This window comes from Gymnogyps californianus, chromosome 11 (assembly GCF_018139145.2).
Source record: "Gymnogyps californianus isolate 813 chromosome 11, ASM1813914v2, whole genome shotgun sequence".
Taxonomy (NCBI): domain Eukaryota; kingdom Metazoa; phylum Chordata; class Aves; order Accipitriformes; family Cathartidae; genus Gymnogyps; species Gymnogyps californianus.
This window is the reverse complement of record NC_059481.1, coordinates 170,608-185,377: the sequence shown is the minus strand read 5'-3', so window position 1 is coordinate 185,377 and position 14,770 is coordinate 170,608. Positions and strand designations below refer to the sequence as shown.

Sequence of the window (14,770 nt, the reverse complement as noted above, 5' to 3'; positions counted from 1 at the left end):
CTTCTACAATAAGGTCACCCAACTAGTGGATGAAGGGAAGGTGGTAGACATATTTTTCTGGATTTTAGTAAGGCTTTTGATCCCGTCCCTCACAGCATCCTTCTGGACAAGTTGTCCAACTGAGATAAGCAGGTACATGATGCGCCAGGTAAAGAACTGGCTGAATGGCAAAGCTCAAAGGGTTGCAGTGAATGGGTTACGTATGGCTGGTGGACAGCCACTAGCAGTGTTCTTCAGGCTCAATTCTAGGCCAGTTCTGTTCAACATATTTATCAATAATCTGGATGCAGGAGTTAAATGCACCATAATTCAGTTTGCTGATGATACTAAACTGGGAGGTGCTGTTGACTCTCTTGAGGGATAAGAGGCCTTGTAGAAGGATCTGGATAGATTGGAGCATTGGGCAATCATCAATGGCATGAAATTTAACAAGAACAAATGCCAGATTCTGCACCTGGGATGGAGTAAAGCCAGACACAAGTGTAAATTGGGAGAGGAATGGCTGCAGAGCAGCACTGCAGAAAGAGATCTGGGGGTGCAGGTTGACAGACGTGATCAAAAGAGGTGATTATCCCACTGTATTTAGTGTTGGTGCAGCCTCACCTTAAGTATTGTATGCAGTTCTGGGCACCACAGCTGAAAAAGGACGTTAAGGTACTTGAATGCATCCAGAGGGCAACAAAGCTGGTGAAAGGGCTGGAAGGCATGTCCTGTGAGGAGCGGCTGAGGACTCTGGGTTTGTCTAGTTTGGAGAAAAGGAGGCTGAGGGGCAACCTCATTGCTCTCTACAGCTTCCTGAGGAGGGGAAGTGGAGAGGGAGGTGCTGATCTCTTCTCCCTGGGATCCAGTGCCAGGATGCATGGGAAGGGCTCAAACCTGCGTCAGGGGAGGTTCAGACTTGACATTAGGAAACATTTCTTTACCGAGAGGATAGTCAAACCCTGGAACAGACTTCCTAGAGAGGTGGTTGATGCCCCAAGCCTGTCAGTGTTTAAGAGGCATTTGGACAATGCCCTTAATAACATGCTTTAACTTTTGGTCAGCCCTGAATTGGTCAGGCAGTTGAACTACATGATTGTTGTAGGTCCCTTCCAACTGAACTATTCTATTGTATTCTATTCTATTCTATTGTGTTCTGTTCTGTTCTATTCTGTTCTTATAAGATCCCCCCAAGTCTTCTCTTTTTCAGGCTGAACAGTCCCAGCTCTCTCAGCCTTTCCTTACAGGAGAGATGCTGCAATCCCTTAATCATCTTTGTGGCCCTTTGCGTGGACCAGAGTATGTCCTTGTCTCTCTTGTACTGGGGAGCCCAGAACTGGACACAGCTCTCCAGGTGTGGTCTCACCAGTGCTGAGCAGAGGGGGAGGATCCCCTCCCTCAACCTGCTGGCAATGCTTTGCCTAATGCAGCCCAGGACACCATTTGCCTTCTTTGCCGCAAGGGCACATTGCTGGCTCATGTTCAGCTTGCTATCCACCAGGACCCCCAGATCCTTTGCAGCAAAACGGCTTTCCAGCTGGTCAGCTCCCATCATGTACTGGTGCCTGGGCTTGTTCCTCCCCAGGTGCAGGACTTTGCACTTCTCCTTGTTGAACTTCGTGATGTTCCTGTTGGCCCATTTCTCCAGCCTCTGGAGGTCCCTCTGGATGGCAGCACAACCGTCTGTTGTATCAGCCACTCCTCCCAGTTTGGTGTCATCAGCAAAATTGCTGAGGGTGCGCTCTGTCCCATTGTCCAGGTCATTCATGAAGATCAATACTGACCCTAGTATTGACCCCTAGTCACCACTAGTGATTGGCCTCTAGCTAGACTGCTGTTGAAACTTCTGGGGGATCAGCATGAGGTAGTTCTTCCTTACTTGTAAATTACAGATGCAGCAAAGTGCACCCCCTTATCAGGTGTTCTGTAATGTGTGCGAAGAAATTTTCTTCAACACTGTCCAGAAAAATTTTAGCTTGCTTGCATCTGTCAGGAAGATGCAGGAGCAGGGCTCCCCCATGATGGAAAGAGCTGGAGGCCATAGGCTTTGCTCCTCACGGAACAGAGTGCAGTCCCATAGGATCAGAAAAAAATGAGCAGAGCAAGGTTGCCTCCATTCTGTTCTCTTTCCACACTGCCCTGCTATTAGCCAAAATCAAAGACAGGTAATTCTACTCAGCACACTCTTGAGAGTTTCACTCCTTCTTAGCAATTCACAGGAGAAAGTGCCTAGTGTATCCTCTTTCTTAATGCTATTCAGAAAGCAAAGTCTAGATGCAAATTATAAGCAACATCACAGGTTTGTTACTGTTGGCCTCTCTCCACCCATGAAGGAGCATCTCCCCAGCACCAGTCTCATGAGATTCTCAAGTTCTGAAGTTTTCCCCATGGGTATACTAGGAAATGCCCAGAAGAACCTTGACGTCCCTTACCACAATTCTTTAAGGTGGCAGGCAGGGTGTTTCAGCCCCTCACATAGCAGGCGCACTCCAGCATCTCCCAGGGCATTAGCACCCAGTCCCAGCTCCAGCAGGGTCTTGTTGGTACTGAGCACAGTGGCCAGATCCCCACAGCAGGCATCTGTGAGACTGCAACCCCACAACCTGCAGGGAAGAAGCACAGAGAGAGCCCAGGGTTTCAGACCATGTCTGCTTTGATAACCCCAACCACCAGCCCCTCTCCTGGCCAATCAACACTGAGAATGGCCAGAAACCCTGCCCAGAAGTGGCCAATGATGGACCAGCACTGGACACGCTGTCTGCCCAGTGCTGTTACCTCCCCTCAGCCAATCAGCTTGTGAGAATGGCCCAAACAGGGCTTGGGACTTGTACCCCTGCCCTGACCAATCTGCAGCTAAGAGAGGGGAAGGGATCTTTGAGCTCCCTCCTAGCCCTCTTTGAAGACCAATCCCAGCCCCACCTGGGCATGACACAGACCCTCAACAGAGTCACCTGATAGGTCAGCATGGAAGAGAACTCAGGAGGTCTCTAGTCCAATCTACTGCTCAGAGCAAGTTTGGCTCTGGGGTCACAGCAGGCTCTCCAGCCTTTTCTCGTAATGCTTGTGTTCCAGCCTCCAACAGTCTTGGTGCACTCTGCTAGACTTACGCCAGGGAATGAAACCTGAGAGAACAGGGGAAGAGATCTGTGGAAAGCACATCTCCGACAGACTCAGTTCAAGGCATGCTGGTGTCTCATCCAGGGCCCATGCAGTCAGTCAGTGACTGCACAACTGCAGCTGCAACTAGCAATGACCATTTTTCATTCTGGGCACTATTAAGCCCTTTGGTCTTTCACAGAGACTTTGCAGGTACTGCTTGGTGAAAGTCAGTACCTCTTTGAGGTGAATATTCAGAAATCACACACAGAGACACACTTCCATTAGCCATGACCTGGAAATCCTCTTCTCAGTGGGCTCTCTTCTAGTGTGAGATCTTTCTTCAAGACAGACTGTTTCCACTGAAAGGTTGCATATTTTACCATATTTTGCAGAGAGCTAAAATGAGGTTTAAAAAGCAGGATTAATCTTCCTGGATGAGGGAGAGTTCCGAAGAGGAAGGGAGAGTATATAAGAGAGAAGAAAAGCTTCCCTCTGGCTAAAGCAATAAACTTTGTAATGCACAATCTCCTCATTTGAACAGGAAAAATGGTTAGTGATGAAGAATGAGCCCTGCAAATTTCAGAGACAAATCCAGAGGAAAGCATGGCCCCAGCCTGAGCACAATGCAAAAACACTTACTTTGGTAATCAAAATGAGAAAGACCCATAGGATAAGTCATGGATGAGGGGTATGGACAGAGGGAATCTCCTGAGGAGCGAGAACAAGAAGGGAAACAGATGAGTAGAGAGGTCTGGAAGACAAAAAGAAGAAAAAGGGAACATTGGGTTCTTGCTTAAAGACAGATTTGGACAGGTTTGAAAAGGAAGAGTCAGATTATTTCATCTGGTTATTTCTCTACTTTTTGAGCAGAGATGAAATATTGAAGGAGGATGAAAGGCAGAAACACCCTCAGTGCAATTCCTCTTTGAAAAGACAACACAGCCATGAAACACAGTCGGTGCATGCTGCTGAGAGCATGGGTTCCAACAACATGAATACACCATCAAAGACATGAGTGCCTGTGAGGAGAAATGGCAGTGAAGGAGACAGCAAGACAGCAAGCTCCATCCAACTAATCATAGTGGACAGTGTATGCACCTTTGCAGGGTCAGGTATATTCTGGCAAACAGGTCTGCTATAACATTCTTGCCTTCTGTTAGACATCTCCTATGCCTGGGATATTGCCCAAAGACACAGTACTCTAACGGAGCCATTTTCCAGAAACTCTTATTTTGCCAATCTAAAATCAAGTGCAGACCCTGTGTATTCATGACAACATTCCAAAGCTTCTTGAGAAAGAATGGCTTAAAAACTCTTACCCTCTTTATATTTTTCTGCTGTCAAGCTGCTCTCTTCTTGCTCTGGTGGACTAGCATGGCCATTTTAATTGCCCAGCCTCCCTGCATTGCTTTCAGGGTCCATTTCCTCTTGAATTGGTTCAACAGATCATTTAATAAATCTTCAGAGCATTCACAGTATTGCTCTCCTCCCTTACTGTGTTTCTTAGTTCTTCTTGTCTTCCAGTTCTATTGTCTGCTGTTAGGCCCACGAGCTTCCTGAAACTTTGCTACAGTACAACGCATGTCCACCTGTGTGGTTCTGGGCTGAATTGGGAGGCCAGGAAGATAAAGAAAGGACTTTCAGACGGCACAAGGGATCTCTGTGCAGAGAACTCCGTCAAGCTCTTCAGTTTGCCTGGAGAGAATATCTTTTACTGTTTCAGTGGATCTCCACTTGCAACTACCAGGAGTGGTTCACTGTTGGGATTTTTCTATTGCCCCAGTGTTCACTAAAATTATTAATTTCCCTCGAGAGCAGAATCCTGTTTGCAGCCCTACATTGAGGGGTTATAAAGCAGGTGCCTGCTAGGATGCTAGATGCCTGTGCTTCCATAAAAGTAACAGGAAATGTAAGGCTGGATTCTGTTGCTTAAACAGAGGCATCCAGTGTCATTGGAAGTACTCCAGGCTAACTCAGAAATTCACCTGGAGCTGACAAAGATAACATAATACTTACACAGGACCTCTGCTCTTCTGGAATGGAAGCTGGAGGCCAGGAAGTGTGCGTGGGTAGAAGATCTGACTGCAAAAGGGAGATGCATGACCCAGGCCACATGTCAACAGAAAACCATGGTGATGGTGGACTAAGGAAGACCTTGAAGACTCCAAGATAGGGAAATGAATCTCCATCTTAGTCCTATTCTGGCTGTCCCAAAGAATGTCCCTGCCCTTAAACAAGCCATCCAGGGATCATCTACATTGCAAGAAGAGGGAAAGTAACCTTCAGAGAACTCTTCTTCCTGGCAGGGGATGAGAGTTTTACACCAGGGTAAATCACTTCAAATGAGCTGGGAAGCTTCTTTCATTAGGTCACACACAGTCTTCCGGCATTACTTCATCTGGGCTTTCAGAGAGTCAGAGCTGCAGAGACCAGGGTCAAGGAAATAAGGTGCCTGGAGGGCTCTGCCATTGCCCATTCTATACAGCGGCAAGGCAGGCTGGGAGCACTGGGTAAGTGGTGGCTCAGCACTGGAGACATTCATCACTCTTGGTCTTTCTTCAGTGTTGCAGGTGAAGCTCCTTAGCCCCAAACACACACTTTCTCAAGCTCCCCATGGGACAGTCTGGGAAACGACCAAAGGGAATGGTCCTTACCCCAGTACCCGCAGCTGGCAGGCAGGGTGTTTCAGCCCCTCACATAGCAGGTGCACTCCAGCATCTCCCAGGGCATTAGCGCTCAGCCCCAGCTCCAGCAGGGTCTTGTTGGTGCTGAGCACAGTGGCCAGATCCCCACAGCAGGCATCTGTGAGACTGCAACCCCACAACCTGCAGGGAAGAAGCACAGAGAGAGCCCAGGGTTTCAGACCATGTCTGCTTTGATAACCCCAACCACCAGCCCCTCTCCTGGCCAATCAATACTGAGAATGGCCAGAAACCCCGCCCAGAAGTGGCCAATGATGGACCAGCACTGGACACACAGTCTATTCCCTGCCCTGGAAATCTGATCTGATTTGCAGTCTTTTCTGTCCTTGGTCTTCCCTATGGGCCCTCTAAAGAGAAGATAAAACCAGTAGGAAATTCTGGTCACAGGGATTTTGTGAGAGCGTGAGCCATATGACGCTGCCTGCTAGTGCTTCCATGGATGTCACCAGAGGCATAGGGCTGGATTCCACTGCCTAAGAAGGAGCGTCCAGGCCTATGTGCCTCAAGGTAACTCAGATACCCTGATGGGGGTATCTGAAAGGGATTACACAGGCCTTACACAAAAGCCCTAACTCTCTGAAAGGGTTTGCTGGAGGCCCTGGACTGCATATGCAAAGTAACTGACTAGAAAAGGAACCGTGTGACTCACCACGTATCACCACCACCATAGCTGCAGTGTCCTAATGCAGACTTTGTGTATAACTAGAGTGAGAGGACTCAACCTCCAGGTCAGCACTGGGGAGGCTATTGGAAAGAATATCCCTGGATGTAAGCTGGTTGTCCAGAGAGCATCTATTTAACAGAAAGACTCAGAGGAAGATTTACTCAACAGGGAGGAAGAGTCTCACTCTGGAATGATTAATCCTTCCAGGAAGAGGGGGTTTTTTTTGCACACAGACAGATGATATGTCTGCTTACCTTCAACACATGCTCCTTTGGGCCTGCCTGTGTATACCTGAATTAGCAGGTTCCATGCTGCAGAGGAGAGTACATGGAGGGGCACCTCCTTTACACTTGATTCACACAGTGTTAGCAGGGCAGGCTGGGAGCATGAGGTGAGCAGTGACCGACCACAAAAGAGACACATCACTTAGCCTTTCCCCATCCCTGCAGCTGCCAGGTCCAGCCACAAGCCCTGTCAAGGTCCCTGACTAGGCAATTCCCTGAGGAGCCTGCTTGCTGTTCCTCACCCCAATCTCTGCAGCCGGCAGGCAGTATGTTTCAGCCCTTCACACAGCAGCCGTAGTCCTGGGTCTCCCAGAGCATTTCCACGCAGTCTCAGCTCCGTCAGGCACTGGCTGGTGCTGAGCACCGTGGCCAGAAGTCCACAGCAGGCAGCTGTGAGTTTGCACCACTCCAGCCTGTTGGGGAGATGCACAAAGAAGAGCAAGTGCTGCCCTCAGCCCTGCTGGGGAACAGACCTGGGCATCCCAGGAGCACAGCACGACCCCTGCGCTCCATGGAGGAAGGGGAGGGGGGGCTCACACCCACAGCCCCCTCAGCCAACGAGAGACTGTGGTGGAGGCTCCGCCTGCTCACCGCCCAGTGCAGTTGCCTCCCTCCGCCAATCCCCTGGAAGGGCTCAAGCAGGGCTTCAGCCCTGCCCTTCTGCCCGGGCCACCCAGGAGCTTGGGGAGGAAGGGGTTCCACAGCCCCACCCCAGCCCTCTCCAGGGACCAATCCCAGCACTGCTCCTGTGATCCCACCCACGCTGGTGCTCGGTCATTGATGAGGTGGGTTCAAACTGATCAGCTGTGGCTGCAGGCAGCTTTGGCAGTCCCCTGCCTGGGCAGCTGGGTCTGGCTCCCCGTGGGCAAGTGAGCATCCCACTTCCCTCCAGCCCCACTCGTGCCTTCTGGGCCCTGTGTGAGCCCCAGCTATCTGTGTCCTGGCTCCCCCTCTCCCTGCAGGGCTGGTATCCACCCTCAGGCCTGGGCAGGGGCACCTGCCAGACCTTGCACAACCACCCTCACCCTTGTCTCACTCTAAGCAGGGGAAGTGGGGCTGGAGGCAGCCTGGGCAGGGAATTCTGGAGCAAAAGGACCTCTGCGGTTTTGGGGTATGAAGATTCCTTCGGAACCTATTGCCTTGCATTCAGGGTCCCTGCCGAGTCTGCCTTAGCTCCTGGCTGGTGGTTGTAGGTTCTCTAAAGATGTAGGGATCCTGGCTTAGCTAGCTGCAGCTAAGCAGGTATCTGGGGCAGCAGCAGCCATGTGCTCAAGGACTCTGCCAAGGTGCATCTGACTCCTGCTGCTACTCTTTACTCCTTGATCTCCTCCTGAGGACCCTGTTCAGCCTTCCTGTGTGAGCTCTTGTGTCCCGGGAGAGAAGCCCTCTTCTGTATTGCAGAGATCTGACCCTCCAGAAGTCCTGTCTCCTCTATCCCAGCAATAGTGTGCTACCTACCTGGACATTTTTCTGAACTCTAGAAAGTCTCTCTACCTTGAGGAGATACAGAAACTCTGCTGAAGGGAGTCCCAAAGTATTGTGATGGGGAGAACAAGCAAAGTGGAGGGGGAGACAGAGGAAGGAGGCCAAAAGCAGATGTGATGATAGGACAGCAGTTCAGAGAGAGTGAGTGCAGTGAGAGAATCCCTCATGGGAATGCTCAGGAGAGGACACCCCATGGACAACACAGTTCACACACATTCAAAGGAGAGAGATGAATCATACCAGATACACATGTTAAAAGGGAATGATCCTTTCAACAGGAAAGAAGAAGAAACACTAAGGATTTGGCTCCTCCTTCCAGTAAGGGAAGAGAACCCCAGTTTGGCTGGGCCTTTCCAACATACTTGTGCAATGAAATGCATTGGGCAGTTGGGTGAAATACATTGGCTATGCCTGCTTGTATGTGGCCCCAGCTCTCTCTCGTCCCATGCCTGTCAGACACGACTCTTCCCTGGCGTTTTGTTCCTGTAAGATCAAGTTGCCTCTGTCTAAAAAGGACCAGAAAAGGGGGGAGAAGGGAGAATGAGGGGAAAGAAAGTAACAGAAAGAAAATGAGAGGTGAAAACTGGAAAAAATATCTGCCAACCCAGAAATGTTGCATGCTTTTTTGGGTTTGCTTTCCATTCACAAGCATTTTTATGATGTATGTTTAAATCCAAGCTGCTGAGATAAACAGGTGGCTACACAAGAGATATGCTGTCTAGGGCTATCATAGTTTTGTGCCTTGCTGACATTCTGAGTTGATACCAAACAGAGCCCAGTGCTATTTCCAGTGAAGAGAGGAAAACATTGACCAGGCCTATACCTTCCATTCTCTGTCACTTTTTATTTACCACCTCAAGCAAGATGTCAGTAAACAGCCAGCTAAAGACAACGAGAGGGAAATATCTCCATTTCCTTTTTTTGTCCTAAATCTTAACTTGGAGCCAGGGAGAAAGTTGATATAATTTTTATACATTTAACTCAAATGCAACTGAGTTTACATAGGGAAAGGTATCTTCAAAATACTCTCATTCCTAAATCTGTTCTGTACTCCAATAGTTTCCCATAACTACTTTGTCATATCAATCTCCCCCAATTTGTTACTGGTGTCAGTGACTTGTACCAAAACCATCTCACTGTATTTGAGGACAATTCAGCATTTCCAAAACCTCTTGAAAAACATTAGTGCTGTCATAGGAGCATCAATGGAGTTGTTCTGTCAGAGAGTGTGGGAGGGAGGAAAAATATAAAGGTTAGGGTTCCCTTGGCTTCTTTTGTTTTCTGAAAGAAAATAACTCTTTACCTTAAGATCTTTAATGTACAGTTTGGATTCTTCAGGGATTCACAAAGCAAGTAAATCGGTGATTGCTTCAAGTAAATAGGTGATTGCTTTTCCCTGGGGGGGGGGGGGGTGGTGGAAAAAAAGCAGAGATTAATTTAATATTGTTCTCTGGCTATAGTTTGCATTTATGCTTCACAAAAATTAAACTAGCGCCCTCACAGGTGTGATGTTAAATGGCAGAATATTCTACAGTCACAGTTCAAAGCAAATCACCTTGGTAAACACATATAATACCTCACCAGGGTCTGAGTCACAGCTGCTTGGAACACCCAGATATCCCCGTGCACTGTGTGTACTACAGGGAGCTTTAGTACACTGAAGTGGATGAATTCTGTATACTCATGGTACTTTTGTGATATGTTTCAAGGAAATGTTCTATGCTCTGAAATTCACATGTCCAAGCAAATACTATTTGGTTAGGTGTATATTATATACAGTGCAACAATCGTTCATGTGCTTGCACCTTAAAATAGAAGGAGCAGCCCCATACAGGTAGGGGTCTTCCATTTGTAGTAACAGGAGGACTAAGCAGAATTTCTTTATGTTGGCACGCTACAGCACAGAAAGCCATAGAGATAGAGAAGCCCAGGAAACTGTGATCCTTGGATTATTACAGTAACTTTGTGTGTAGTCCTGCCTGCACAGCAAAACACACCTGTGCAGATTTGGGGTCTGTTCCCAGATAGCTGGGAAGTGCCCCCAGAGTTACTCTGGGCTGCTGGTGCTGTCTGCCCGTTCCGTAACAATGATTCTCAAGAGTTCTGCTGCCTCCATAAAAAGCACCTGGTTGGGCACTTCATGGGTATCACATAGCTCTAAGAAGGACAAATGTGCTTGGGCAGAACTCCATCTCATTGTAGCTGTTCTGCTCCTGATACCTGACCAAGCTGAGTTGATTCCCTACCTTATAGCATCACATAGTACAGCTATACCTTGAGGATAAGAACAGGAGAAGCAGATTGATATCACTTATTGCACATTGTAGTTGAGCTCTAGACACTCAGAGCATCCCCCCTTAGCATGGAAAGCAGGTTTGTACCCATAAACAAAAAATCAACAGTATGCTATGTTTTGCTGTGCACAAAGGGCAAAGGCCTATATTTGTACTGCCTACAGGGGGAAAACTCCCCTTGGCTTTCACTGGGTCTAGGAACGACCTCCTGTCTTCTCAGGGTCCAGCATTTGGTAAACAGAGCACCTCAGCAAAGAAGTTGTTTCACCTTAACTGAAGTGGGATCAGGATGAGGCACAGGAAGGGGTTCTGTTCTCAGGGACTTGTAGGGGTCACTGGAGAGCTGAATGGGCTGCTCCCTCCCTGCTTTTGAAACCTGTTGACACAGTGAAAACTTCTTCCTTTCAGGCCTTTGATTTCAAGAACACCAACAATTAATAGGAGGGCAAGTAGAAAGGAAACCCTGCATGGGATTGCATTTTTATGGGATTGTATTTGAGACTAACGCGTCCTAAGTCAGTGCGTACAAGGAAGCCAGACAGTTTAGTAGTTTCACCACAGTCAATAGTTTTCTTGTAAGTTCAGTCAGTGGTGACTACAGAGTGATCTCACTTGACCAGCCAGCAGTTGACTATCTGAATGTTAGATGACTTGGACTCTGGTTGTCTTTGATTACAATAGGAACTTAGACGCTTAGCTGACATGCACTCTTGTATTTACATGCTTACTCTTGAACTGACTCACATCACCAGTAATTACTAGTGCAACATCCCATTAGGCTCATCAGAAAGCAGCTTCTATCATTACACCTTCACTTTAGGAAAAGTTTAGCTTTAATTTTTTGATAAGTAAGCCTGTCATTTCTTGGTTACTGAAACTCTTTCAGTTGCTAAGAGAATTTGCAAGCTAGGGACCTAGGATTTTACTTACAGATGTGACAGCTTTGCTAGCTGTTGGTCTAAATGTTCTTCGTGGTCTTCCGAGATAAAGGAGCAATAGCCCATGTCAAGTGACTCTAGTTTAGGCCACTTTTTTATACTGAATGAAAGAACTTTTTGATCTAATTGGGTGAAATTGATGTCTCGTAGATATATTCCAGTGAAATAACCCAATGCAGTTTTCACAAAACTTTCATCTTGGATTTCATACAAACAGTGGCAAGCCTCCAAATCATGAATCACTGCTCTTTTCTCTGCATTAACAGCTAAAGCTGTTTTTTGGCTAGTTTGAAGCCACATTAGTAATTCTTCCTTAATTTCAGGAGAAATTTTGCACCCTGTTTCTTTTTCCAAAGCATTTCTTGGTTCCTTATTTAAGAGACCAAATAGGAACCGCACAGTTAACATGAAATCTTGTCTGGAGTTTCCATAGTTTTCTAACAATTTTTTCACATCACTCTTAGGATCGTCTTGCTTATCTCTTGTTTCGCCATCATCTTCTAGTACATAGAATAGAGATGCAAAAAACTCTTGGACACTCAGATGAATGAAGCTGTAGGCACTCCCACAAACAATGCCCTTCTGAAAAGTGCTCTCATTCAAAAAAAGTGGGAGAGTGTCTCTCTGATTTAACAAGAATTCATTGATTGCCTCCTCCTCAAAGAGGACCCTCTGCTTCCAGATCCCATCAGCAGCCAGGCAACAAAGTCTTTTCAGGATAATGTGCAAGTTCTGTTTCAACTTGCTGCTCAGAGATTTTAGTAAGCTGGAAACATAAAGGATATATATTCCTGTAGTTGTCTTGGCAGTTTGTGCAAGATCTTCACCACTTTCAAGCTGTTGTTTCATAACAGTACAGACGATCCAGCACATGATGGGGACAAGGCACATAGTGAAGACCATTTCATTTCCTTTAACAAACTGAAAGGACTTCCTTCCCTCTTCCTTATTTTCAAAAAACTTGTAGAAATATTCCTCCCTATCTGCTACTGAAAATCCCAGTATTTCAGCAGAGCGTTCACACACCAAGTACTGTTCCAGCTTCTGCAGGGCAGCTGGTCTTGTTGTGATCAACAGGGAGCATTCAGGGAGAAGGATTTTCCTAAGTAAACTGCTCAGGATGATTTCCACTGGCTTCATCTCCCAGGGGTCAGAGCACAGGTCATTTTGTGGCCGGTCCAAAGAAAATCTCAGTTCGTCAAAGCCATCGATGACAAACAGGAGTTTTTCTGGTCTCCTCAAGATCTCTGCAAGAGGTGGATTATCACTGGGACAGCATTTGGAGATCATGTCAGCCATACTCCCCTGAGCTGTAAGAAGATTACCCTCCCGACAATGTATGTAGAAAACATAGTCAAACTGTCTATAGAGTCCCTCTGATGCCCAGTCCAGCATAATCTTTCTTACTGTCATTGTCTTCCCAATTCCTGCAGCTCCCAATATCACGACAGTCTTTGGTGTCTGTCTATCCCTGTCAGGTTTAAAAAGATCACTTATAGCAATGGAAGAATTCACTTGTTCCTGCATGATTTCTGCATGTCTTCGTCCTACAGCCATGATTTCATGTTCTTTCTTTTTTTCATGGCGATGTCCACTAACAAGAACCAGCCTTGTATATCTGGAGTTCAGAGTCACCATCTCACCAATACGAGCATTCATGTCTTTTATCCAGTGGTAATTTTTTTGTACATGTTCTCTGTACTTCATCTTGTAATCTAAATCAAGGATATGCAATAAAAGAATTTGAAATTAAAGTCAATGTTCATTCTCCTGCTAAATTAAAACATTTAGGCCGCAAAATTATTGTACTTTGAGTTTACCTCATCTCTTTCCTTTTAAAGGATCTCTGGATCATTCAAGAGGCCTTGTTCTTTCAATTCTATTATTGATGCCGAGATGAAAAAAAGTCTGAAATGCCCATCACCCATCACCGAAATGCAATCACACCTTAGCTGAACTTGAAAATAGTGCTAAGAACCATTCTACTACTGACCTCTATAGCAGTACACTTCCCCCCACCCCCCCAGGCATATAACAGCTACTTGCTTATTTTCCTTCTGACTCTGCTGGGGCTTCAGGACTATGGCTATGATCATACACTTTCTACTAGTAGGTGGAGTGTGTAGGCGATAAAACCCAAACACATCTATCCCAATGAGACATACCTTGAACTAATGAAGCAGGGGGTGGACTGGGCCTCAGGGCTGAAAGAGAAATTATATGTAGCTGTTAGTGGAGTAGTACTACAGAGACTGTCAGTGATGTGTGTCAGGCGGGGAGCAGAACAGTCCTCTTGGTGTCTCTGCCTTTAGAAACTCCCCTAAAATACCTTGGGCAAGGCAGAGCAGACAAGACAGCAGAGCAAGTGCCGCTGGAGACCTTAGTACCCTTACATCATAGGCCAGGAGCAGGTGGTCCTGCAGAGTGTGCAGAGATTGTGGCAGCAGTCACCTAAATGAGCAGGAAGACCAATGGCAAGAGGAGAGTCATGCAATTCCAGGCATAAGGAGGCAGCACACTGGGGTCCTTTGGGTTTTCAGACTTCCACAGGGGATTGAAATCTGCTGTCTCTCTATTTGATGAAGGTTCTCCTACATATTTTCTAGGAACAATCAAAAAGAAGGATACAAAAGTGGCAGTAACCAAAGTTCCTTTACCTTTTCCTTTCTCCTGTTTGAGTTTAGCTGCAGTGTCTCTTTGGTTGATCCGTTCAAGCACATAGATAGCTACATCCACTGCAAGGTCAGCTCCATAGTGGTCACACATGTAGTCTGCAAGTTTAACTGGATCGTTGGCTTTCTTGAGCAAATACTTGGAGAGATTGGCCATCTCATCATAATCAATATATGATAATTTATATTTAAACTTCTCAAACATATCCAGTGTAAGGTCCTCCAGTGCTTCCAAAAGGAAGTCCTTGGTATTCTCTCTTGCCATCATAGTATGCTAAAGATACCCTGGAAAACAGCAGACGTTCAACAAGAAATTGTTTTCTGAGAGCCACCCGGCGCACCCTGGGAAGAGACTCACTGACTGTTACAGGGCAGTGGCTGCAGTCTGTCCTGGAGCCAATCCCCATGCCAGCAGAGGCACTGCTAGCACTCCTGTGTCAATTCTTCCAGGAATCTGTTAGTCTACAGAGCCTGGATCACTACACTTCTCATTTTACCCACAGTGCTTCCCTGCTTCCAGCTCTGCATTTTCTTGGCCGCAGGTGCAGGAGGGTGAAGTGCTTCTAGATGAGGGTGGTGGAGGGGGCTTTCCCCAAGTGACATGCTAGTATATTGATAAAGTGGATTCCTCAGCTGTTACTTTTTGAACGGTT

General features: G+C 46.9%; 1 protein-coding gene across 1 annotated transcript; it reads right to left on the bottom strand.

The window, feature by feature from the left end:
• Positions 1–2,407: 2,407 nt before the first annotated feature.
• NLRP3 (NLR family pyrin domain containing 3) lies at positions 2,408–14,382 on the bottom strand. The gene is made up of 5 exons (XM_050903475.1): positions 14,103–14,382; positions 11,438–13,160; positions 6,971–7,141; positions 5,733–5,903; positions 2,408–2,582 (listed from the first exon to the last, which is right to left on the bottom strand). The coding sequence occupies exons 1-5, from the start codon at positions 14,380–14,382 to the stop codon at positions 2,408–2,410; spliced, it is 2,520 nt and encodes an 839-aa protein (XP_050759432.1).
• Positions 14,383–14,770: the final 388 nt, after the last annotated feature.

Bases quoted from the DNA above. Each gene is read 5' to 3' on its own strand.
- NLRP3 (XM_050903475.1), bottom strand. From the start codon at position 14,382: ATGGCAAGAGAGAATACCAAGGACTTCCTTTTGGAAGCACTGGAGGAC. The intron at 7,142-11,437 runs GTAAGTAAAATC...TCTCCCCAACAG, and splicing joins CTAGCAAAGCTGTCACATCT to GCTGGAGTGGTGCAAACTCA. The intron at 2,583-5,732 runs GTAAGGACCATT...TCTTCCCTGCAG, and splicing joins TGCCAGCTGCGGGTACTGGG to GTTGTGGGGTTGCAGTCTCA.